Source organism: Poromitra crassiceps, assembly GCF_964638095.1.
Source record: "Poromitra crassiceps genome assembly, chromosome: 13".
Classification (NCBI taxonomy): Eukaryota; Metazoa; Chordata; class Actinopteri; order Beryciformes; family Melamphaidae; genus Poromitra; species Poromitra crassiceps.
The window spans coordinates 22,513,645-22,540,331 of NC_139644.1; the positions used below are offsets into that span (position 1 = coordinate 22,513,645).

Consider the following 26,687-nt stretch of genomic DNA (forward strand, 5'->3'; position numbering starts at 1 on the left):
TCCTCGGGAGCTTTGCAGCCAGGATGCAAATCGGAGAGTGTCGGTGACGATGGAGAGAATTAGGAAACTGGGAAGCATTCTGGCCTTTGACACACCCCCACAACCCCCCCACCCACCCACCCCCGCGTCGTACGACTCCTCCTCTCAGTCTCTTCTCTGTCTGCCTGTCTGTCTGACTGTCTGTCTCTCTGTGTGTCTGTCTCTCTGCTCTCAGTCTGCGTAGAGGATGAAGCCAGAGAAGGTGCTGTACTTGTTGTTGTTGCCTCCGTGGGCCTTGCCCCCGTCCAGCTTGATGTACACCTCGTCCCCAGCGTCCAGATGGAGGATGACGCTGTTGGAGGCGTAGTCGTAGTTCTGGTCGGCGTCCTGGGCGATGGCGCTGGCACGGACCTGTGAGAACAGGGACAGAGAGAGAGAGTGGGAGAGGAGGCTTAGTACACACTCAAGTAGCAGGGTTCGTGTATTGGGTCAGGTCGCCAGTTCGTCACAGGCTAACACAGGTAAACAGACACTAACAGTCACATACATGGGCGATTTAGAGTCCCCAATCCACCTGACTTGCATGTGTATGGACTTTGAAAGGAAACCAACGTGAATATCGGGGACAAACTTTATAAAACTAATCAAACCCGTGTCCCATGAAAAGAAAGTTGTAACATCACACAGGACAAGTTGTCCTTATTACGAATGAAAACACACAGGTTGAAGGTTTCATTTGCCAATATAAAGATACCAGTATTTCCCTGTATTGATATTAAAGCTACAGGACAAAGCAGAGGGTCAATCAAAACCTCAGGACATTGTGTAAAAGACATGTTTGGCTTCAATCAAGCCATGAGACCTTTAACCACCTTGAAACAAGAGGTCTGCAGAAGGAGAAAGTCTCAGCAACTCTACAACAGGGCTGACTCTGGGGAGGCCTGGCTTCAGTGTGGAGGAAATGACTCAAATACAGTACAAACATATCAAGGACGCCCGCTGCAAACAGGCACAGACGTTTGATACAGTCACAAAATAAAATAAACAATAACACACAGTTAGGGGTGACTCCAATCAATGGAACGAGTTTGCATGAATAAAGAGAAAAGGATTAATTTTGTGTGTGTGTGTGTGTGTGTGTGTGTGTGTGTGTGTGTGTGTGTGTGTGTGTGTGTGTGTGTGTGTGTGTGCGTGCGTGCGTGCGTGCGGGCGGGCGGGCGTGGGTGCGTGTTGGCAGTCTATATATATATAGTACTGTAGGACATTTGGACCAGTTTCCACATAACCTGTCCTAGCTAATTAAGACCTCCATTGCAAACATGCACTCCTCTCTAGGGAGAAAAGTGTAGGCTGCTGTGCCAAATGGGTGCTCACTTTGTGTGCTGTGTGTGTGTGTGTGTGTGTGTGTGTGTGTGTGTGTGTGTGTGTGTGTGTGTGTGTGTGTGTGTGTGTGCGTGCGTGCGTGCATGCGTGCGTGTGTACTTAACTACTGTTAATGATGTCTATGTGATGACTACGGTATGTGAAGTCACAGTTGTTAAGACATGCCCCGCTGTTTGTAGACTTTGTACAAAGTGAGTGAGTGGAGTCAGGTGAGACAGAGGAGGACATGCAGCAAAGGTCATGCACTGGATTTAAACCAGCATTCACTATGTCCACTGAGCTACCAGGCCTAATTGACTATTATGCAAAAAGGTAACACCGCGACGAGTATACTTCTATTTTGAACAGTTACTAACAAGAACCACACTGGTCATAATTTAGATAGAATAGGACACGAAGATCATTATTTTCTCCTCAGTGTGAAAAACTGAAAGCACGGTACATCCTCTAGTAGCCATTGGTTAAATAAGCCAATTAGTGCACTTAGGGTGGTCAGTAGGGTTGAATCAAAATCAATAGTTTATGTGCATTTCAAGTGCTTTTCTTCTGGCTCGGTATCTGCTCTCTGAAGCCCAGTCTGGCACTTGTCCAGCACTGCTCGAAAGGACGGGCGAGGCCCCCTGTCAGGGCTGTTTGAGCGGGTGTCGACAAGCTGGCCCAACAGGCGGCATGGAGGACGCCCGATAATGAGTTGGCCTATTTAAGGACTACACACAACAGGCATACTGACAACTGTGAGGAGAGGCCAGCTACTGACGGAGATCTCCTACGTAGACATCCTCAGAGTTGCCAAACGGGGAGCTTGGAACTGCCTCTCTTTACATTAAATAATAAATGGGATCAGCATTAGCATTTCTGGCAAACTACTAATTTAGTGATCTCTTTTTTTAATGATGAGATTTTTGGTGCTCAGTAATTGATCGCTGTGGCACTTCCCAGAGATCACCTATCATTCAAAGCGTGTGTCCGGTACTGTGACCTTTGACCTTTCCTGTGATTTTCTGTTGATGCAGTTTGATTTTCTGTAGCCGGTGCTCTTTCCCTTCTCTGTTCAGCCGTGGTGGCTGTCGCTGCTCATGCTAACGACCCACTTCTTCTTCTGTTTACTCCAAACTAGAGCCCGACCGAACTGGATTTTTGAGGCCGATGCCGATACCGATATTAGGGAGTAAAAAAAATCCCATATCGATATATCGGCCGATATTCTTATATTATACACATTATATAATATATACACATTATATTGCACTTTTTTTGCAATGATCCCTCAAATATCAAACACTTAACAAAGATATGACTTCACATGACTTGAGATATGTAATGTATGCAGGATATTTTACGGCTTATCAATCAACTTTATTGTCCAAAATGACATCAATGCAATGAAACCGTAAACTTCAGTGGGAATTTCATCATTATAAATAACTAGAAATATAAAAACACAAATAGAACAAATATAAAATATAACTTGAGTTAAGAAAAAAGTTCAAATATACACAACATGCTGTCTATAACTTAAAAAATACAAATTAAAAAAGATCTGCAAATCGACCAACATATTGGCCGATACCGATATATCGGTTAATATTAGGGGTGCACCGATCACGTTTTTTGCCACCGATCACCGATTGCCGATCGCCGATCACCGATATATAAACTCCTCAAAAAAAGTTTGGAAACGTTATTTTAGGTTGATTATTTCTCCCCTTTAATAATACCAATTGGCCATTGTATTTTATATCGTTGGAAAGCCTGATTAGTGATAGGGCTTTTTTTTTTATATATAAAAAATATATATATATATATATCAAATAAAAAAATATCTGCAATCAGCCGAAATATCGGCAATCAGCCGATCGCATATTTGAGGTCAAAATCGGCCGATACAGATTGCTTGCCGATCGATCTGTGCACCCCTAGTTATTATAAGCCAATATCGGCCGATAATATCGGTGGACCGCTATATCGGTCAGGCTCTACTCCAAACAAACATAACATGCATCACACAACACTGTATAGAAAGGCACATGTCAAAGCTTTCATGCATTTTGTATAGAATGCATCACTGTTGTGCGGCAGCACCAGCCAGTAGGAAAAAACACGATTTATTCACAAGAAAATGTCGGTTATTATTACTTTAAAAGTAAATATTTCCTCGCCCTTGATGGTATGAGAGTGGAAAGCAACTGATAGCCGATGACAAGGTCAAACTTTTAGCCTACAGCTGACAGTCAAACAAGAGTGTCAAACAAACGTTAATAATTTATCTCAAAAGCTATACTGTACATGCTATTGCTTATATTTTGACATTGTGGGTGAGAGAAGTAGCTGAAGGCTTTGTTGTATAATATATATATGTAGTAGTGTTAAAGTTGAACTGTCCCAGTTTTAAAATGTGTGGATTTAGGAAAAAAGTAAAGCCTGGAAAGTCTGCTAGAGTGAATTGTGACATCGTGCACTCTAGGCTGACTCCATAGGCTGCTCAACTGTTATTGGAGCACAGAGAAAAAAGGGGCGGGACTTCGGAAGGTAATTTACATCAAAGTCCTCAAGAGACTTGAGCGATGCACTCCTGAACAACACAATGAGCAGCATACAGATGTAACGGCGTTGTGTTGATGGTAATTGCAGCAACCCATGTTAAGGGCTTGCCCCGGGGTGGATTCGAACCGCGGCGCCGACCTCCTGCTTCCAAAGCGCACACGCTAACCACTACACCAAGAGAGCTATAGCTGCCTTGGCGGAGCTGATTAACGGGCCTTTATACTGGGGGAGTGAGTTTAACCAACTTACTCGCTGCCACTCGGGACTCACGAGGACTGATTTATTCAGTTACACAGACAGAATAGACTGGAGTCGTTTGTGAAATCAAATTACAGGGCGGCTTTCCTCCACTAGGCTACTGTAAAAAGCATTTAGGTGGGATGGTAATAGCTGTGACACATTATTTCAAACCTGACTAAACCAAGCTACAAATGATGTGAGTGACATTACATTACCACAGGGCATCTAATCTCCACTGAACTCTTAATCTCTTAATCATCATCATGACAATAATCACAAGTGTCACAGGAGGGACAGCACGTCTCCTAATACTTCCCAGAAATTAACATTGTGACTGCTGCTGTCACAGTCTTCCTCTGGGCACCGCGGAGGTGGAGATCTATTGTCTGACGACGACGGATTTACTCAGACAACTATGCCCCCGGAGACGCGGTTCAAACATGTAACACGTCGGTTTGCCGTCATTCAAAAATAAACTCCAAGAGCAAACATGGACTTCATACATTTCTCCAAAGTTTCGCTCTTGACAAAAACGTCTTGGAACTCAGATTTACCAGCAGCTAGATGTATTTTTCTCTTCCTCTCTCAAATCGTTATAAAGTTTTTGGGCATAGGCCAACTTTCTGTGATTTCCTGTCAAGTGCTCTTTCTACCTATCAGACATTCAGTTAACAATAGCCAGAGTGATTTTCAAGGGATGAGGCTGAGCTGTTGTCGTCAGCTCACTGCATTGAGTTACAGTATGAGGCGGAGAGAAGCAAGGTGGATCCTGCTTCAGCCCTCTTAACTGTGTTATTTTCAGTGATGATAAAGGCTTTTTCTTTTATTGTTTATATGAAATTAACTTTAAAAAAGTTGCTTGTCACAATAAATAACACTCGTTTGACAACTTATTTGAGGGAATGTAATAATTGTATCTATCACATCCGCTATTTCTGTTGCTCTTTGAACAACTCAGGATATATATTGGCGAGATTTTTGCCAAGCTGGATGGGCTACGGGCTACAGTATGTTGTGTCTGTGTCAGCAACGTAATGGGTGGGGCTGGGAGGATTACACCAGAAGGAGCACCCATATTTCACGTAAGGCATCATGGCAAGCTACTGTAGAAATAAGGTGGATAGAAGACAACAAAATCCAAGGGATGACATGTAAAAGTGTGAACACTTATTTCCAACATGGTCCCTATTGGATTGAGGAATAGACAATAATGGGGGCGAGTCAAACTTTTGAAGATAGTGTGGTGTACCGTAAGTACACTGTGGGCTCAGTGTAATGGCAGTCATAGGTATGAAATGAGAGTACTGTAAAGGATCATCTGGATAATGAAATACTGAGGAGAGGTTTGAAGGTGCAGGGGTAATATATGAGGAGAGGTTTGAAGGTGCAGTGGTAATATATGGAATATTGTACATTTTTTCATTGTTTATCCTCCTGATTAAATCTAGCAAGGCTCATATTGATGTGCAAACAAAGCCTCCTATTCTGATTGTGAGAAGCAGGCGTCCAGTGCATATTAATATGATATGATCTGCCCTGAGCGCACAGAGTCAACACCGTCTTATTACAGGGCTTGGGTGGGTGGAGATCGACGGGAGGGCGATGCAGGATCAGGAGGATTTGTCTGTTGGGATTTTAATGAAACTTTAAAGATTTGCTCAGTTGTTCACACAGAACAAGGCGGGCTCTGACGATGTCAGAGATGTGTAATATAGCTTAAATTATTCTCTTCCTTTACTTTGAAAGGAGCTCAAATAAAAATGTAAATGTCAGCTATTTTTTCTTAGTTCATGATGATTTATTTAATTATGGAGTCGTACAAATATCACACACTTTCATTCAGCAGAGACAAAATGAGCAAAGTTAACTTTCCTATAGTCCAGCCACTAAGATATACAGGTAACACTTCAACTAACCCAGGAGAACTTCCCCGAAAAACAATGCTGATTTATTTTGCACATGATCTCACACATGTCCAAAAGCTGTATAAACATTTTTTGTTTGACAGTTGAGAGTTGATTTGAGTTAAGTTGTGGACCAGTAATGTAATTTGTGCATGAATGACATCACTGGTCTTTCTGATTTGGGGGCAGATCTCTCTGCTTCAGTTGTTGTTCAGCTCAACAGTCATGGTCAACACAGACATACTGTACCTGAGGCCTTTCAACTGAGGGCCTGGTACTGTATGACCAGGAGGGCTACACTCTAAACAGCCAATCCCTGACAGGGACGAGGTCAGCGGGCAGCAGAGCAAGGGTCAACTGGAAAACACTGAGCTACATTAAGGATGACCTGGCATGAGTTGACATGTGTTTAGTCACTTAAACCCCCCAAAAATTGTGCCCATGGCGCATCGTCCCCAGAGTCTCCACCCTAGAAATTGAGCTCGTGCAAACCGCAAGATTTCTAGTACCGGTATATACAATGTATAGGCTACTGTATGTGTATATGTATATGCTATTGTTTTTTTACAATAACCATTGTTATAGTTATAGTTATAGTCATAGTAAGTAATAGGTTTTTTTTACCCTTTCTTGCTCTAATGATTTTTGTCCCTGCCTGAGACGGTGCCGACTGCTATGTTTGCTTTCAATGATGAGCATGCATGAATAAAATACAATAAAAATACTCTTCTCTTGCACAAGTTGTTAGAGATATGAGGCAGGGGTTCTGTTAGAGATATGAGGCAGGGGTTCTGTTAGGATATGAGGCAGGGGTTCTGTTAGAGATATGAGGCAGGGGTTCTGTTAGAGATATGAGGCAGGGGTTCTGTTAGGATATGAGGCAGGGGTTCTGTTAGAGATATGAGGCAGGGGTTCTGTTAGAGATATGAGGCAGGGGTTCTGTTAGGGATATGAGGCAGGGGTTCTGTTAGACATATGAGGCAGGGGTTCTGTTAGGGATATGAGGCAGGGGTTCTGTTAGGGATATGAGGCAGGGGTTCTGTTAGGGATATGAGGCAGGGGTTCTGTTAGGGATATGAGGCAGGGGTTTTGTTACGGATATGAGGCAGGGGTTCTGTTAGGATATGAGGCAGGGGTTCTGTTAGGGATATGAGGCAGGGGTTCTGTTAGGATATGAGGCAGGGGTTCTGTTAGGGATATGAGGCAGGGGTTCTGTTAGGATATGAGGCAGGGGTTCTGTTAGAGATATGAGGCAGGGGTTTTGTTAAGAGATATGAGGCAGGGGTTTTGTTAGAGATATGAGGCAGGGGTTTTGTTAAGAGATATGAGGCAGGGGTTTTGTTAGGGATATGAGGCAGGGGTTCTGTTAGGGATATGAGGCAGGGGTTTTGTTAAGAGATATGAGGCAGGGGTTCTGTTAGGATATGAGGCAGGGGTTCTGTTAGAGATATGAGGCAGGGGTTCTGTTAGGGATATGAGGCAGGGGTTTTGTTAAGAGATATGAGGCAGGGGTTCTGTTAGAGATATGAGGCAGGGGTTTTGTTAGGGATATGAGGCAGGGGTTCTGTTAGAGATATGAGGCAGGGGTTCTGTTAGAGATATGAGGCAGGGGTTCTGTTAGAGATATGAGGCAGGGGTTATGTTAGAGATATGAGGAAGGGGTTCTGTTAGAGATATGAGGCAGGGGTTCTGTTAGAGATATGAGGCAGGGGTTCTGTTTGAGATATGAGGCAGGGGTTTTGTTAGGGATATGAGGCAGGGGTTCTGTTAGAGATATGAGGCAGGGGTTCTGTTAGAGATATGAGGCAGGGGTTCTGTTAGAGATATGAGGCAGGGGTTCTGTTAGAGATATGAGGCAGGGGTTTTGTTAGGCTATGAGGCAGGGGTTCTGTTAGAGATATGAGGCAGGGGTTCTGTTAGGGATATGAGGCAGGGGTTCTGTTAGAGATATGAGGCAGGGGTTCTGTTAGGATATGAGGCAGGGGTTCTGTTAGAGATATGAGGCAGGGGTTTTGTTAGGATATGAGGCAGGGGTTCTGTTAGGATATGAGGCAGGGGTTCTGTTAGGATATGAGGCAGGGGTTCTGTTAGAGATATGAGGCAGGGGTTTTGTTAGAGATATGAGGCAGGGGTTTTGTTAGGATATGAGGCAGGGGTTCTGTTAGGATATGAGGCAGGGGTTCTGTTAGAGATATGAGGCAGGTGTTTTGTTAGAGATATGAGGCAGGGGTTCTGTTAGAGATATGAGGCAGGGGTTCTGTTAGGGATATGAGGCAGGGGTTCTGTTAGAGATATGAGGCAGGGGTTTTGTTAGAGATATGAGGCAGGGGTTCTGTTAGAGATATGAGGCAGGGGTTCTGTTAGAGATATGAGGCAGGGGTTCTATTAGAGATATGAGGCAGGGGTTCTGTTAGAGATATGAGGCAGGGGTTCTGTTAGGATATGAGGCAGGGGTTCTGTTAGAGATATGAGGCAGGGGTTTTGTTAGAGATATGAGGCAGGGGTTCTGTTAGAGATATGAGGCAGGGGTTCTGTTAGAGATATGAGGCAGGGGTTTTGTTAGAGATGTGAGGCGGGGCTTGATGCGTGGGCTGAGGCAGATGTGGAGAGAGAGGAGCAGGCGGCGGTGCGTGACCTTGACACAGAATATGTAGAGGAACTTTGACAAGGCAAACAAAGCATGAGGCCGTAAGCGCCTGCTCCAGCGATGGTAAATGAGGTGTCAGGCAATGTTGTCTTCCTCGCGGCTGCTCGCGCGTGTTTGCATCCGTCACATCGTCACCGTGATGGCTCTGATTGAATAATATTCTTGAGGAGGAGACACAGAAAGTGCAACCGCTTAATAGATAATGCATGCCGGCGAAAGTGAAGTGTTGATTCTCTTAACTGGCATGCTGTATAAGTGTGAATACAAATGTCACGGTTTACCAATAATGACGCCACTTATACGTTCATCTGTGAAAGCATGACAAGTTTTAATGTATTGACTGTCGCGTCTCCTTCATCATGTCGGATTCCTCTCACAGAGTTGCAAATCACACTTCTTTTTCATGGCATTTTACATTATCCTCATCCAACTGTGGCGTGCAGGCTTGTACGGTTGACTGGATTGCCCATGCATTACTTCTAAGCTCCTATCAAACGCTCACGTTTTAATACTATTATATATTTATGAAATGAAAAACAAGTTGTTGTTGTTTTACACAAAAAAAACAATTTGAGTTGTATTTGTTATGGCTGTCACAGAAATAGCATGCGCAGTGTGTTTGGGACAGCAATCTGCTGTGTTAAGAGAGGCATTGTTCATGTGAGTGACAAGGACATATCTTGTCTTCAGACAGGGGATTTGTGGACTTGATGCCGACCCTCCATTTTGGATCACCCACTCCACTGGCCCTCTTTAAATCAAAGTGCACCGCTGTCTAATTGTGTTTGGACACTCCAGCCGTGAACCGCATCCTTAACAGCAGCTTAGATAGCTTGACACACGGCTGTGTTTGGCCCAACACCATGCATGCATATACACACACACACACACACACACACACACACACACACACACACACACACACACACGCACACACACACACACACACACACACACACACACACACACACACACACACGCTCAAGATACAAATGTACACAAATAATGAGAATGAGAAGCTGCTGTCAGATAGTGTCAGACTGCTGTGGTCCTCCGTTGTGTAACAGGTTCATTAATTGGAGGAACCTAAATGAAAACTTTATAAGATAAATAAAACGGTGACAAGAGATTTGCCATCTGTCAGGAAGAAGTAGAAAAAGGCTTCCTGAATTAATTCCACCAGCTGTTCTCTTGGTACCTGCACCGCCGCCTCCTTTCAAATGAGATGGCTTTATTGCACAAGCCTCTCGCGATTTATGAAATTGCTTACACAATGCTAAAGGTGCGTCTGGTGCCAGGCATTATTTAAGTTGATCACAATGTAGCATTGTTCCTCCTACCGAATGGGACCAGAATAACAATAACAGCATCGCGATTCAACAGCGGCGACAGAGAGGATGAAATGAAGTGTAAAGTGTAAAGAGGCACTGAAAGAGGTTGGTCAGTGGGAAAGGTTTGGTGTAAAGAGGTTGGTCAGTGGGAAAGGTTTGGTGTAAAGAGGCTCTTAAAGAGGCTGGTGAGTGGGAAAGGTTTGGTGTAAAGAGGTTGGTCAGTGGGAAAGGTTTGGTGTAAAGAGGTTGGTCAGTGGGAAAGGTTTGGTTAAAGAGGTTGGTCAGTGGGAAAGGTTTGGTGTAAAGAGGCTGGTGAGTGGGAAAGGTTTGGTTAAAGAGACTGGTCAGTAGCAAAGGTTTGGTGTAAAGAGGCTCTTAAAGAGGCTGGTCAGTAGGAAAGGTTTGGTGTAAAGAGGCTCTTAAAGAGGCTGGTCAGTGGGAAAGGTTTGGTGTAAAGAGACTCTTAAAGAGGCTGGTCAGTAGGAAAGGTTTGGTGTAAAGAGGCTCTTAAAGAGGCTGGTCAGTAGGAAAGGTTTGGTGTAAAGAGGCTCTTAAAGAGGCTGGTCAGTGGGAAAGGTTTGGTGTAAAGAGACTCTTAAAGAGGCTGGTCAGTGGGAAAGGTTTGGTGTAAAGAGGCTCTTAAAGAGGCTGGTCAGTAGGAAAGCTGGAAGGGAGAACGAAGCATCAACTCTGACCTGCATTCCAGCCACTCTGTCTCTCTTTGTGTCTGACTCATCACACTCAGTCAATTACTGAGACACACACAGCCCTGTGTGCCTCCAGCTCCAACACCAAGACCCCAATCACTCTCTTCTGAAAAGAGACTTTTACTGAAAAATCTCCAACCTTTGTTCACAGCAGGCCTGTTTCCCTCTAGTGTAACTCCTAGTAACCCAGAGGCACTGCACAGCGTCGTGCTGCAACATTTCTCATTTTCTTTCAAAAAACAACAACTCACACAAGGAAAAGTGAGTTTCTATGTAAGAGAGACGCAGAGTCCCAGCTTTGCTCTGACATGCATTTTTCATGAAGGGGCCAATTCGTCATCTTTGACAAGGAAGATTGTTTATATGATTCATTTTAAGTGGGGGGGGGGGTGAGATGTGTTAAACACACAGTTATGTAGCAGACTGACTCATGTGCAGCCATTGACTCGCTGTGAAGTGGGAGAGGGAAATTGTGGGTATCACTGAAGACTGGATTCAAGTGACATCTAAATGTCAGGGGCGTGTGGAGAGAGAGAGAGGGAGAGAGAGAGAGAGAGAGAGAGAGAGAGAGAGAGGTGTTTACATAAGAGGGGCCAGGGGCACTTGTCTATCTCCCGTATGGGCCCTCATTATAATGAAGAAGCCTTGTGAGTCAATACTATAGCTCGCCTGAGTCAGCCCGCCGCTGGAAAAAGAAAATGCATTTTAGCCTATTTTAGACCATATGCTTTAGCTTTCACAGTGCATGAGATGCTGCTGTATACGTATTCATGAAGGAGTTAATGTGAGATGCCAGCGAGGGGAATGTGTGCGCTGCTGGTAGGCTGCCACGGCTCCGTGAAAAGAGCTCCGCGTAAAGAGTCTCTGAGGGACGATTACAGACAAGTGGAGGAAGGCAGTTTGAGTTTTGAAACTTCACCAATAAATGATAGATTTTCTTCCCTCCGCTCGCAGATGACGGGCCCCGTGTCATCTTGACATTTGCGATCTGTGTGGTATTTCCTAACAACACGGGCAAATCTTCATTTAATAGCCCTCGCACCTAATTAGGGCAGCCCTAATGTTCCACTCGGCAGAGTGTCAAATCCAATGTCCAATTACACAGCAGATCAAGGCCAAAGGTCCGCCTCCACTACCTCTCTGGCTGATTAGGAGAAGTGCCACGGTATACATCACACCGAAAGAAATGGGTCTGTCAAACGAAGACAGGGACACATGCACGCACATGGCATACACACAAAGACACACACACACACACACACACACACACACACACACACACACACACACACACACACACACACACACACACACACATTGCCAGCACACACACACACACATCTAATGAGATCAATACCACAGGCGAAGAGGCTGAGACACTGTGAGGGTGTCTCTCTCCGACCCAGACACGGCTGTCTGTCTGTTTGAGACAGAGTCTCTCTGTTACCCCACACACACAGAGGCCTCTCAGTGCTGAAGTCACCACCATACAGAATGGCAGCTCCCAACATTACCAGAATGTTAAAATCAAAAGTCAAAGTATTCCTGTATCTGCGCTCCATGGTGAAGGCTTTGAATCATTATCTTACAGAGACAGTACAGTAGGTGTCTATCACTCACCAATGTGTCCAGTGCTTTTAATGCCTTTCTTTTCTATTCTGAGGCTGAATAAGACAAGAATCTGTCTCAGTATGCTTTCCTTGTGCAGCATCAAGAAAGAATACAGCCTGTCTTAAATTATCAGATGTGTGGTAGAATCCCAGGACAGTCGTCAGAATAAAATGTCTGCATTGTACGTTTCTAGAATCCACGGAAATGTAAAATATGAACATTTCTGAACGAAAATACGTTGCATATCATATTTCTAGATACGTGAATATTAACGTTCATGACGGTCTCATCATGTGGAAATATGTTGCAGATGCCAAGGGGAGTAGGGGTGAGATTGGTGGACCTCTAGCGTCCCCATTTTACAAGCAAGAGAGCGCGAGTTTGTCTCCCAACCGAGGCACGTTGTGTTTCTACTTTCAGTTTTAGCCCCAACCCAAACCATAACCCTAACCTGAACTAAGTTGCTTTAATTGCCTAAACCTATCCAAGTCTCTTTGTTGTCTAAACCGAACAAAATTGTTTTACTCGCCTAAACATAACCAACGTTGTTCTGTTTGCATTTTTGCCTTTGTTCTGTTTGCTGTTTGCGTTTTGCCGTTTTGCTTCAAATTTACTTTTCGAGACGTATTTTGGTTCATATTTTACATTGGATTCCAAAAACGTATAACGCCGACATTCTATTCTGGCGATTGGCAGCCCACAGCCTAGCCTGGAATCCCTTTCCTGATCTACACCTGGCTTTAGAGTGTACTTCAATAATCAAAACAAACAGAGCAAGCCCGCACATCCAGATGGCTCCGTCGGCTCTGTTTAATGTCGGGATTGACATCATATGCTAACACACTGCGCAGGTTACACCTGGAGGATACACAGCAATAGGATAAACAAGCTTGTGCTCATGTGCACCAGAGCTTAAGAATCCCCCTGGAGATGTGTCTATGGGGCGGAGATGGGCTGAGACGCGTGGTCTGAGGACCCCCCTGGAGATGTGCTTATGGGGCGGAGATGGTCTGACATCAGTAGTGGCTGCAGATAATTGTGGCTGGGGGAGCTTAATTATTTACAGCAGGTGCTGTTCCCCCTGAAATAATATAAAAAATCAAAATAAAATTACAATAGACTAGGGTGCAAATTAGGCTATAGTGCTACACAAGGAGGGCCACTGTTTTTCCATTGGGAGCCAAATTCCCAACCCAACATTGTATGCGTGTGCATCAATTACTGAAGACTGACTGTGTCTTTATATATTTATATATAGAATAGATATATATAAATATAATCTTTATATCTATATATATATATATAGTCAGAAGTTACACAAAATATTGAAAATGGCTATATCAGACAAATTAATTACTGTATTAGTGATGTAAACAAACAGTTACATCCATTCATCATGCAGTGCTATAGTAAAAAAGCAATAGAACAATTCATATAGACAGCGCTACATACATACACAACCAGCCTGTAATACAGACAGCACACCACTGACAGGACTGTACAGTGGACTGTGCTGGACAGCTTACTGTAGATGCAAGGACGGAGCAAACTAAATGGAGCTCTCACTCGACTCATTGCCAATGGTCTAAAATCAAGCAACTGAGGAAACTCACTGTGTACTGTAGATGGTACTGTACCTCTCACATGATCACACTTGACTGTTATGATTGGTCCACTGACTCATTACCTCTGCCAAGGAGGTTATGTTGGTGCTGTTTGTCTATTTTATTTGTCTGTTTGTCTCTGAACAGGTTTACAGAAAAATCTACTGGGCCAATTTTCATGAAACTTGGTGGAAGGGTGTAGCATGGGCCAAGGAAGAACCCATTACATTTTGGCACGGCTCACATACCCAAATAGATTTTCTGCTATTTAGGGTGTATTCACACCTGTAGGTCGTTTGCTTTGTTCCGATTCAGGTACTTAATTGATACAATTGTTGCATTTGTGCCTTGGTTCGTTTGTGTTCACACAGCCACAAATGAAACGGTCCAAATAGTATTGTCAAACTTCCTGGATTGGCCAGCAGAGACACTAGTTGTGTTTCCATTACCCTCAGAAATGCGCAAAATCTAAATATCGCAATAGAAATTGGGTAATGGAAACACGTGAATTTCGAAAAACCTCCCAAATATCGCAAAAAGTTTTTTCGCTCTCATGAGGTGGTTTTTCAGACGTGTCGATATAGAAGTTTATCGCAAAAGTGTAATGGAAACACATTTTTCGCATTTGCACGTCATGTGACCCATATTATCCCTTGGAAAAGGAGCGGAAAATAAGTTTGGTAAGTAAGGTTCGATAGCCGTGTCAAAACCTCCGCAGCAAGTGGAAAACTTTGAAGCAACGCTACCTAGCAGAAAGACGAGTGTTATGCAAAAGCGTAGCCGGGCAAATTAGATAATGTTTAATGGCAGAAATCGGTCCATGGTGACAGCAGGCTGCCTGTGTGCGCGCATTTGGCACAGCGGTGAGATGAGAGGATGAAAAGCACACACTGGTGCGGTGGTGCTGTCTGAAGTGAATACAGTGACTGTGAGTAGGCTAATACATTGCACACGTTTCAGGTGCAATTATAGAACCAAATCAGCCTTTTCCCCCCTCCATCTCTAAATCGGACCAGTTGTAGGCTATTAGGCTACCTTTTTTCCTCTGCCTGTCGCGCTGACTGCATTCACGCAGCCAGCAACATTTTGCGACTCATTTTCTTTTGAATTGATAATCAGGCTCGTTTATATGCATTGTAACTTCATGTTGGGATTTGCATTGACCATTGGTTGGATTTGATCATGCAGGGGACGGGATATGGGGCAGATCCCCGTGCGTAATCACTGTGGCAGCTGCTGCAACGGGGAATCACTCAAACGCAACTTCAATGGAAACGCCTACAAGTCGCAATTGTACATTGTCGAAGTTGTAGAAATATCGCAATTCTTTTGCGAAAAACTGTAATGGAAACACAGCTTCTGATAGGCTAATAGCCTCTCGGGATGGACAAAATAATTCCCAGAGATTTTCCTATACCCAGCGAGCACAAAACGTTTTTTCAACGTTGATTTTTAGTTTAAATCTGGGTGATATTGGGTTTGAACGTCTAAGACCTAATTTCACCCTCTTTTCAACCGGCTAAAATGCGGTTACAACGTCAACGTGTAAAAAAACACAATTTGGTTCATCATATTGTTAAAACATTTGTTGTAGTTTGGAATAGAGACAATATTGATAGTGTGTGAATTGGCATTTGTCCATTTTATTGTGTAACTGAGAGTTGAAATCTCGTCTACACGAAAACTACATTTCAACGCATTTTATGTCACATGGAATATCATAAATATGGGACTATATAGGCTATGTGGTGCCAGCAAAAAGCTTCCAGGACACAACTATGGTTAATAGTTTAGCGCAATACTGTAAAATAATGAATTCAGTTCCTGCAGCAACGCGCATGCGCAAGTACTTAGTCGCTAGCTGTGACTGACTAGACCAAAGCAAGTCTGCACCGGTCTGCACCAAGTGCGGAACGAGGTGCTCTGGGCACGCTATGTTATTGTAACTATATATCTATGATTGTAACATACTGTAGGCTATACGAGGCTCTGTGTACCCCCTGAGTCTCTCGTGTTAAAGTTAACTCTCTGTTAACCTCTGAAGCCATACAGCCTACAGACTACAGATGCACACACACACACAACATAATTTTAGTCTGTTACATAATATGATAGTCTCGTACGCATCACATAAAATAACTTGTCCTCCCAATCGTTGACAATTGTGTGTAGTCTAAGTTGTGTGCGAGATAGAGTATATATATGCCCGGCTCTCTGTATAGTATAAGAAAATCTATAGCTCACGACGCAGAGCGCAGTGGCTTGCACGTGGGAGATCGGGGTTCGAATCCCGTGTGCGCTCCCGAGTTTTTAATTTAAGATGCTGGTGAAATATGGTCTAAATCTGAACGTTCAATAAACGTCTGCAAATAGTGGGTGAAAAAACTTTCACTTTCAAACCTTCCTTGCACGTTTTTTCAACGTTGACCCTAAACGTTTTTTAAACGTCTTTTCAACCGAAAAATGCTCGCTGGGTATGATTATAAAAATGCGTTTTGTTAGACCTACATTTTAGGCTATGTCGGGCGTCCGCCGTGCGAGGAGAGAGAGAGAGAGAGAGAGAGAGAGAAAGAAAGAAAGAAAGAAAGAGGGAGGGATCGGGAGAGAGAGAGAGGGAGAAAGTTCTTTATTTATTTATTAATGTATGCTATGTAGGCTATGTAAGCCTATGTATTTATTTAGCCTATTTAGGCTATTGGGAATTTGGAGATAGAAGATCAAAGACCCTCGCAAATTCTGCTATTAGGCTACTATCACGGAGATGAGGATTAGCCGAGACATAGCCTATATGAACACCTGTCCTGTCAGGAATAAAATATTAATAAATAATTTAATAATAACGGACATTTCGAGGAAGACATGCAATCAGTCTGATTGTCTGATTGAACCAGACAATCTTATCACAAAGAAGGCTGGCTCTGATTACCACGATTTGTTTTCATTTATTGAATGGAGACCAGAGAGAGGGAGAGAGAGGGCGGTGTGTTGCGCAGCACACCGCACGCAAAATCCGTAGAGATTCAACACATTAACGTTGCTTCCCATGGTCCGAGGTAAGTTGATTGAGTTCAAACTGCTGATGTGATGATCCAAAAATCCCCCAAAGTTTATCGATGCAAGTCACAAGTCGCCAAAACAGGATCTGAAAGATGTTGTTTTTAAACGATAAAAATGTTCGTTCTTCCGGCCATTACGCACAGCGCAGCTGACTACGGCAGCTGGTTTATCCAAAAATGCGCACCGTTTACTGCTGTTGTGGCGGATCGAGGTCGGCTCACGTTCTCACCACAAACGAACCGCACCAGAGTTCGTTTGGAAGCGGACCGAGACCACCCTTTCTTGGCGATCTCGGTCCGCTTGTTTTGTCCCGCATCCGAGTGCGATTGCTGTGTTCACACTCCCCCAAACGAACCGCACCAAGGGGGAAAATGCTCTCCGTTTCGGAACAACTGCTCCAAACGAGATAGGTGTGAATACACCCTTAGAATTTTGTCCAAAACAGGGTTTTTTTGCTTTTCGAGAGAAGGGAGGAGGAAGTGCTGCGTGGGTCCTTAGTAAAATCACTGAAACAGGTGCTCTTTGGTGAGGGTGGAGAGAAGCATGAGAAAAAAGTTCAAGTTGGATCCTTGTAAAAGTAAAAAAAATATGAGTAGAATACAGGAAAAACTTGAAGAAAATCCAAGGCCTCTCTGTTTCAGGTAGGGGAGAGTGGGGTGAGTTGTGCCAGTGGGGAAGTTGTGCCACCCCTTGTATCTAGAAAACCATAGAAGAAATTGGTCATGTGACCACACATTTTTGAAGAGGCATCCATTTTATTCACTCTGCAAAGAAGGGAGGCAGATTGCACAAGAGCTAAGCACATTTAAGTTCAAAAAACTGTTTTTTGCCTCTCAAAGTAAATTTTTTATGATCAAGGTTTATTGATTGTTGTGTCTGAACAATTATAGACAAGCTTCAAAACATTTCACACATGTGTTAGTGTTTTAGTAAGCTACAATATGAGGCTATACTGTTAGCATGATGTTAGCTCCAAACCAGCTATATGATACAAGTTTGTTAAAATGGTGGGGATGGGGTGATTTGTGCCAAAAGGCCTGGGTTAAGTTGTGCCAGTGCAGTTGCAGTTGATTTAGTGAAATTTTATTTCATTTTGTTCTTAAATGTTTAAATAGACCTTGTTGAAGAATATTGCAGTATTGGCAAGTGTAGCCTGGCTCTGTGATAGTTGATTTTGTTCATTTTGAACATAATTTTTATTTCTGAAAATGTTAAATATGTAGGTCAACTGCTGCTACCGTTTAGCCTTGTTTAACCCTGTTATAGTACACTGGACTTTAGTGTTATCTTTATTTTGTCTTGCTTTGATATATCATTACAGTATATGAGATGAAAATGTTCTGTTTTACTTCAGTAATCAATGGCACAATTTACCCCAACGTATTCTCTCCAAAGGCACAACTTACCCCGCACCGGGGGCAAGTTGTGCCAAGAGACCACTTTTTTAAGAATAGCCATATTTTTTTAACAGTTTATTTAAGATCCAAAGGGAGTGTTCCCAGTGGTGCACAACATCCTGAAATATATTTACATATTGTAGTTGGAGGCATTACTGTCATGCCCTCACTTTAAAGACACCTCAAGTAAAAAGTGGCACAACTCACCCCACTCTCCCCTATAAAGTTAAAAAGCCTTTATTGTGGCATAGCTAAATCTAACAATTAAAAAGACCAACGCGTTTCAGCTATACAGCCTTCATCAGGGTAGAGGCCTAACACAGAAATGTATGTGCATATATAGTGACATCACTCAAGCAATTAGTGATTAGCCTTCCTGGATACACCTGTGCATCACAGGGAGCTTGCAATATTCACAATAATGCTAGATACATGATGGAGAAGAAAACAATAAAGTTAAAAACAATTGGGTACCCAATAAATGAAGAAAATGGAAGAAAAAAATAAATAAATAAATGGAACAAATAGGTAGAATGCAGAAAATAAATAAACTGCAGGTGGGACCAATGTCATGCGATGCCCACAGACTACAGGGAATTGGAGGAATAACACTCCAACCTGACAGGAGGAACTAAATACAGTACCAGCAACAATTGTGCAGCCTACAAAGTTGAGGCCATAGGTTTTTTTTGCTACTCTTCCTACAAATTATGTCCAATCTTCACCAAACCACTGCATGTCTGGACTGTCCTGCACAAAACTAATGGAGCAGTTTTTTGATAGTCCACACCGTTTTCATATAATCCACTTCCAAAGTTTCATTGCGGGGCCTATTCTACAAAATAAACCATAACTCAGGAATACATTGTCCTATGGTAACTAAACTTGGTACAGGTGTACATGGTGTCATTGCGCTACAGCAACTTTTTTCATTTTAAATGGTCATAACTCAGTGGGTGTAAATCATAGAAACACAATTCCTCTGCTGTCGTCTTCCTTGCACAAAGGTTATCAAGCAGTTTTTTGATACATCGTTTAATATAATTGCCTTTCAAACTTTGGAGGCGGTGCCTAATGTCCACAAATTGCCACAACTCAAGAACTCTTCGGTCTACCTCAACCAAATGTGGTACACCGACCTCACCTGTGTACGGTTCAACTCTAAGATAGCATGAGAAGTTTGGTGTCATTTTTCCCACAGGTGGCGCTATAGCAGTCTGTTAGCAGGATTCCGGAAAAACAACTGGGCTGATTTACATTTTCATTTCAAACTTTGTGGAAGGGTGTAGCATGGGCCAAGGAAGAACCCATTCAATTTTTGAGTTGATCTGATCTGACTTTTTTCATAAATTTTCATATCATAGCAGACTGGACTAATTGGCCTGGGTGGAGGTCTGCGCTCTCAAGTGCACTTCTAGTTGCTGATAATAACTAGTGACTTAAAATCAACAAGCAACATTTTTTTTAGGCTACTCACTTGTCACAGCAGTGACAATGTCAATGTCCAATCCATAGCTTCCATCGCTTGTTTATGCCAACATGCATAACAGAAAGCTGCATCATCCATGAGATTCAATTGGTCGACTGAGGTACAACTTTAGTTGAGGACACCTTGACGTCCTTCACCTTGACTTAAATCCATGGGGCCAACGGTGGGATTGCCTGGAGGGCTAGCGTAGGTTCCCCCCACACTTTCATTTTCAGTTGGATAACTTTTCTCAATCTCCCTCTCTAGGCTTCCCATCACCTTCCTCTTCCTCCATAGTGATAACATTATTATAGGCCTCACCACTGCCATTATCCATCTGATCATGTTTGCCGTCCTCCATTCTATCTTGAGACACCACAGTCACCACACCAGACAGACACCACAGTCACCACACCAGACAGACACCACAGTCACCACACCAGACATACACCACAGTCACCACACCAGACAGACACCACAGTCACCACACCAGACAGACACCACACCAGACAGACACCACAGTCACCACACCAGACAGACACCACACCAGACAGACACCACAGTCACCACACCAGACAGACACCACAGTCACCACACCAGACAGACACCACAGTCACCACACCAGACATACACCACAGTAACTTAATTGAGCACCTATAAATGATCCTGTCTGACATTGAAAAAGACATACAACTACCTAACTTGAGCCACGTCCGGACCTCAGCGCCCCCTCCAGGCTAAAAAGAACTGTGTTTCTTATGAACCACGGTTAGCACACAAAGAGCATCCATTAAAAGGATGGCTAGCTCTTGCTCATTCTGCTATAATGCTATACATCACCCGAGAGCAATGAGGAACATCGCTGTCATTGTGTTAGCTTCACTGATTCTGTGGTGCCGCCATCCGTATTCTTCTCTTCAGCACGCTGCCGCTCTTTGAAAACTAAAGTTTTCTTTTCAAATGGAAACTTTGTAACTCGTTTCCAAGAGCGAGCTGCTAACAGACCTAACAGAGGAGAGATGGAGGGCAGCGCACAGTCGGGGTGGGTTGGGGGGAAGAGGTGGGGTGTGTGTGTGTGTGTGTGTGTGTGAGGAGGCGAGTGGAGCAGTAATTGCTGGGGAAGAGCCATGTGCACGAAGGACATTGAAGCTTATTAAAGGAGGAGACAGAGTGATTATTCACGACGGTCCTCATGAGAGACTGACGCTGAAGTCATTGCTTTTAATTAAATCTGAAACGGTTTTGTGGATTAATAACAATATTAAGAAGGGAAAAGAGAATCCTGGATCGGGTTCAAGCTTTTTAATTACAATTAAATCGACTCGATGGCACAATAGCGCCACAGCTATGTCTTTCCCGCCCTCTTTTCGGTCGCCCTCTTCCGTCGCGCAGCAATGAATTTGTCTTCATTGTCACCGCCCCGCCTCCCAGGATGCGTGCAAGACACGGCAGCGAAACATCGACTCATTGGAGAGACTTTAGGATCGGTCGGAATAGGCGGCACACCAGTAAAAGAATGGGCGATGAAGACGCCAAAGACAGAGGGTGCGGAGAGAAACTCAGAGAGCAGGTGAAGTGTATCTGTGCTGAAAATAGACTTTCTGGTTTACCAGTGAGCTCATTTTTTGGTCGAGCTTGAAAAGTGTCAGGGTTTCCTGGGTACAATGTTGGGATTCTTCTGGTGGACTCCGCTGAGCCGGAAGAGGAAGAAAGGGAGACGGGCAAAAAGCGAAAGCCATGGCTGGCGATGTTAAACATGGCTTCTGAGAACCCCCGAAGTGGGAGGAGCACATGCTGGAACAAAACGGCACTGCGGGGCCTGGAAAGGCGGCGCCTCACTAAAGCCAAAAGATGATAAAATACTCGCATTGTCTGCAATTCCCCGGTCTCCCCTGTCCCAACACAGCCTGGCTTTTCCGCAGCCTTAAATGAGCTGAGGAAAGCACCGGGCTGACTACAGGACGATCGCCCTGCCTCTCAGCACTTCATCAATGACATAGCACAAGTTGGCCCAACATTTATAACCATTCACAGTCATTTACACAGACAGAGGCTGCGGCGCTGTTCAGGGTGCACCAGCCACACGACCCACAGAACATCACAGCAAAGCAAACAGGACTGCACATTTTCTCCGGGCCAGAGAGGAAGTATATCGACGTCGTCTGTGTCTGCCTCTCTCAGCTCTGCGTATACAGGAAAGAGAAGGAGAACGAGTGGGAACGATAGAGCAAGTTACCACTTTCTAAACATTAGCCGGGGTCTCTGGAGGCGCACGCTGCGTGCGTCTAACTTAAGTGCCTTCACTCCCACCTCTTGGGAGCACAATGAGGCAGGAACAGAAGGCGTTTTATAGGAACATATGTTCTCCTTCGCCTATTATGTATCAATGCTTTTACACCCGCCCATAAACGTTACTGCAGAGTGAGACGTTATATATAGAGGACCCTTCACATTGCTATAACTCTTTTTTGGGGGGGGGGCGGGGGGTGGTGGTTGCTGTGCGTGAACCTGCTGAGAGGGCAAAGGAGTTAACCTCTAGCTGTCTCGGCAAGACTGCGAGCTGAACTCTTATCTGCATTCTGCACGTATTACAGTCTCAGGTAGCCGGCACCTTTAATGTAAGACCCCTGATAGAAATAGGACCAGTGTCCTATTTGAATCTAGCAGTGACTGAGCAGTGACTGAGCAGTCACTGTGAAGATATCATTGGGGGAATAACATGAGGCATTTTTGGAGCCGATAAAAGACTTGAATGACCCATGTCCAGGGTTCGAGTTATGGGGGGACCTATGGGGTCTTGGACCCCATAGCTAGAGTCTGGGACCCCATAGTCCAGAACACCTGTGGGACCCCCACAAATATAACTTTTTTATTTTTATTTATTTTTTCCTTTTTTGTGTTCCAAATAACAAATTTTTCGATGGAAGAATTATTATTATTTATGTTAACTAGATAAATAGGCTAAATAAGAAACATGTTTTCAGTTTTCCCAAAACAACCGTTTGAATTGTTGTGTGAAATAGGCTGCATTTCACCTCCAAGCCACCATGTGCCGCCCATGAGCGCGTGTTCTACTGCTACAACCGAGTTGCAGGGAGAAGAAGCCACAACATGCAACCATCACGTGATGTAAACAGCCGCCTGAGCCAACAAGATCTTATTAATCTTTAGTATAGCGTTATCATGCCACTGAAGAAAAGGCTGAAGCTGCCAACGGGGTGTACAAGCCTGGATAGCTTCGGTTTCAGAAAGAAACAAAGAACGACTTCAGACAAGGGACAACGACCTGTTAGTGCAACAGCTAGGTTGCTACTAGCTAGTAGGTAAGCTAACGTTATGGTCTGATGATGAGAGGAGAGGAGAGGAGTCTGAGATTTTTCATTTTGTAAGTATTACGCCTACAGTTGTTTTTGTTCTAACAAGATGCTGCTACTGTATCTGCTGAAATATGCTGCTGTTTGTTGCAATTTGATTTTCATTCACAAGTTCTTGATTACCTGTGCACAAGGGGTTTGTTCGTAAGGTTAGCCTACTCTGGTAACTTCCGGTCTGTTGTTGCTATGCAACGGTAGCGTAGGGGATGGCTGCCCCATTCATCTGTTTTCTTCTTGTTGTTTTTAGATAGCGTTTCTTGCTGAGTGCAGAGAACTGCTCGGAAAGCAAATTGTATGAGCATTATGTATTTATTTTTGTAGTTTTTGATTTATAAGTGCAGAGACAGAGTTAAATAAATGTTAATTTAAGTTAAGCAATTTTGTCTCATTTGTAAAATTAAATTGTTGTATTTTATCAGATGCAAGTGTAAGACTGAATAATAACATCATACAACAGTCTAAACCGAATGTTAATTTAAAATTAGATATTCCTCTAAATCTGGCTTCAAACGGCCACAATTTGAGGAAAAAACGGCCCAATTTTTTTTCGGCGACCCCCTCCGGGGGCCACCGATTTAGGGGGACCCCATAGCTATCTGACTATAACTCGAACCCTGCCCATGTCAATATTATTTTTTACATTCATCTCCCTCTCGTTAGCGTCATAATGAGGTAATGCCTGAAGGTGTCGCATAGGTCACATGGGAGGCGCTGCAGGGCCACGATCTCAGCCTAATGGAGGGTCAGATACTTCCTGCTTTTTAGGCTATTTAGTGATATTTGTTGATCTTGTTCGTCAACAGAGGAAGTCCTTGTTGTGGAAATTATAGGGCTCTTTAATTATGACCACAGAGCAAGCTGATGATGGAGAGGTCAAATCTCAGCCAAATTTAAAATCCCCAATCTCTGTGATACTGTGCCTCGCCCTCACCTCATCAGGTGAGAAAATCGTTTGCCATCAAATAGAAGACACACGCCAGCAGCAGCAGCGTTTCTCATTAAAACACTGCATCTTCGTGTCTGCAGTTCACTTTCAGTGAACAGAGTGTAATTTATGGTTACATTTATATAAGTTGCAACTCGGACACGAGTAGTGTTGGGGAGGAATTCATTTTTCTTTCTCTGACCTATTCTGACATAGTGATGATCACTTTTAGATAGGAGGTCAAAGTCTTAGATAACAAGACATTTTCATCACTGAATATGTATGTGGACAACAACTGAGTGAGCCATGCAACTATACATTTGCATAAAAGCATTGTAGTTACATTGTATCACATATAGCCTACTGCACTTTACAACAGAGTTAAACTTGATCAAGTATTGAAAGCACTGCAGATGGATAGTTTTACAGTACATCTCCTGTTTGCCAAGGAACCTATTTCTGCAGGAGCAAAATGTTTAAGCCTGGATATTCTGATATCCTTTTTGAACTGAATTTTGAACTGCCTCTTACCTCACTTTATTTCTTTCAAGTTAGAAATGCTTTATTTCATGATTTCCAAGCTGGTATCTGAGCAAATAAAATCGAGGAATAACTGTAGAGGAAAACCCATCTTTTTTTTTTTGCACACAAAAAGTACTTTGGGGCTACTTGGAAGATAAGAGATCTGACGGCTGATCGGAATGCTGGAAACTAAACCAAGTCACACATCACGGCGCGCACATTACCAACCTGAGTGGACCCTCCGGGGTGCAAAATACAATTACAGACCCATTAAAATGATGCATCAAAGCAGCCGAGAATAGATCATGTAGATGTCCAATCACATTTAAAACGACGGCAAAGAGATGAATGCATCCTTACTCATGCGACAGACAGACAACACTGCATATTAATCCAATACTTGGCACAGGTACGTGCTGCTTGTTTTCTAAGCCAGATTTACAATATTTCCCCACCCCTCTACACTGCGCACAGGTTAAACTGAGGGGAAAGCTGTCACTATCATTTAGAACGGAGCAGACGGGAGAGAATTTTGCGCACAAACTGAGTAGTTAACTGTTTACATAATAATACAGTAGTAATAATAATAATAATATTTACTATTGTTAATAATAATAATAATATTAATAATAATAATAATAATAATAATAATAATAATAATAATAATAATAATAATAATAACAACATAATAATAATTATTTAATCACTTCTCAAATACACTGGACGATACAAACAATATGTATAAATGCGACCTTCCAATTATACATACATTATTCTGGATTCCCTACATTTCCAACTCCTGCAAGTAAGTAAATTTCAGTGTATATTCTGTCACTTGACATTGTTCAGTCCGTAACTCTCCACCCCGTCTCATAACTCTCCACCCCGTCTCACTCAAAGCAGTCAAGCACCAACTTCACCATCTACACCATAATCCCCCATCCAGACAAATACGACACCGTGCGCGAACGTTTGTCGAGTTTCACAATAGATCTGTGTAACAAAGAGGATGCCGAGTCTCCGCTCAACTGAAAAGTGACCGTCCTTTGGACCGTGGCAATGTCAGGACGCGTTACGCCAAGAGAGGATGGGAGTCGCAGCCAGACAGCACATCTCTCTCTCCAGGCGCGCCGAGGCACAGCTGTGCGCTCTGGGGCTTTGGAGGCGCACGGCAGATGCTTGACCCACAATGTCACTTTTCCTATTTTATTCATAGGCTTTATCAAGAAGCGCTTTCCTAAAATGTGTGCATTTTTAGGAGCGCTATGGCTCTAAATCGAGAGGGAGAGGAGAGAGAGCATCAGGGGAATCAGGTGTGTTTACATTGAGGCAGGATAACTCCGTGAAAGTTACAAAGCAGGAAAAGGGCACCAGCTGTTACTAACCTGGCCGTTCTTGCAGAGGTCTGCCCACATGCTGGTCCCGTCTCCTCCTCTCATCAGCACATGGTAGATGAAGAAGTACGTGCCTGGGATGCTGCAGATGAACTTGCCCGAGATGCCGTCGTAGTTGTTGCCCAGGTTGGTGACCACGTCGTCAAACTTGAGGATCTCGTAGCCTTCGTGGGGGTTCTTGAGCCCCGCGTAGAAGGCCACCCGGGGCACCGTGCTGTAGGTGGCCGTGCTGATAGCTCCGTTCCCCCCCAGACCCAAAAGCCCAGTCCTTCCCTGATCCCCTCTGTCTCCGGGGGGCCCCACCGGTCCCGGCGGGCCCGGTTCCCCCGGCGGCCCCGGCGGTCCGGGTTTGCCCGGCCTCCCGGGCTTCCCCTGCGGGCCCTGCAGCAGAGTGGAGGGCGGGGGCATGTTGCTGTGGTCGCTCAGAGCCTCCGCCTCAGCCTGAAGGCCGGTGGAGGCGGTGCCGCTGGCCGGAGTGCCCTTGGTTAGGTAGGGGTCGCACACCATGCGGCAGGTGCCCAGCATCTCATAGTGGCTGGCGTCCGTCCCCACGGAGCTGACGAGCACGGGGATGAGCACCACCAGCACCAGGACCAGCAT

General features: G+C 44.0%; 1 protein-coding gene across 1 annotated transcript; it reads right to left on the reverse strand.

Moving 5' to 3' along the window:
• Positions 1-210: 210 nt before the first annotated feature.
• On the reverse strand, positions 211-26,687 carry LOC310787253 (C1q-related factor-like; the record flags this gene model as incomplete). Its single annotated transcript, XM_083648623.1, has 2 exons — positions 211-390; positions 26,079-26,687. The coding sequence occupies 2 exons, from the start codon at positions 26,685-26,687 to the stop codon at positions 211-213; spliced, it is 789 nt and encodes a 262-aa protein (XP_083504749.1).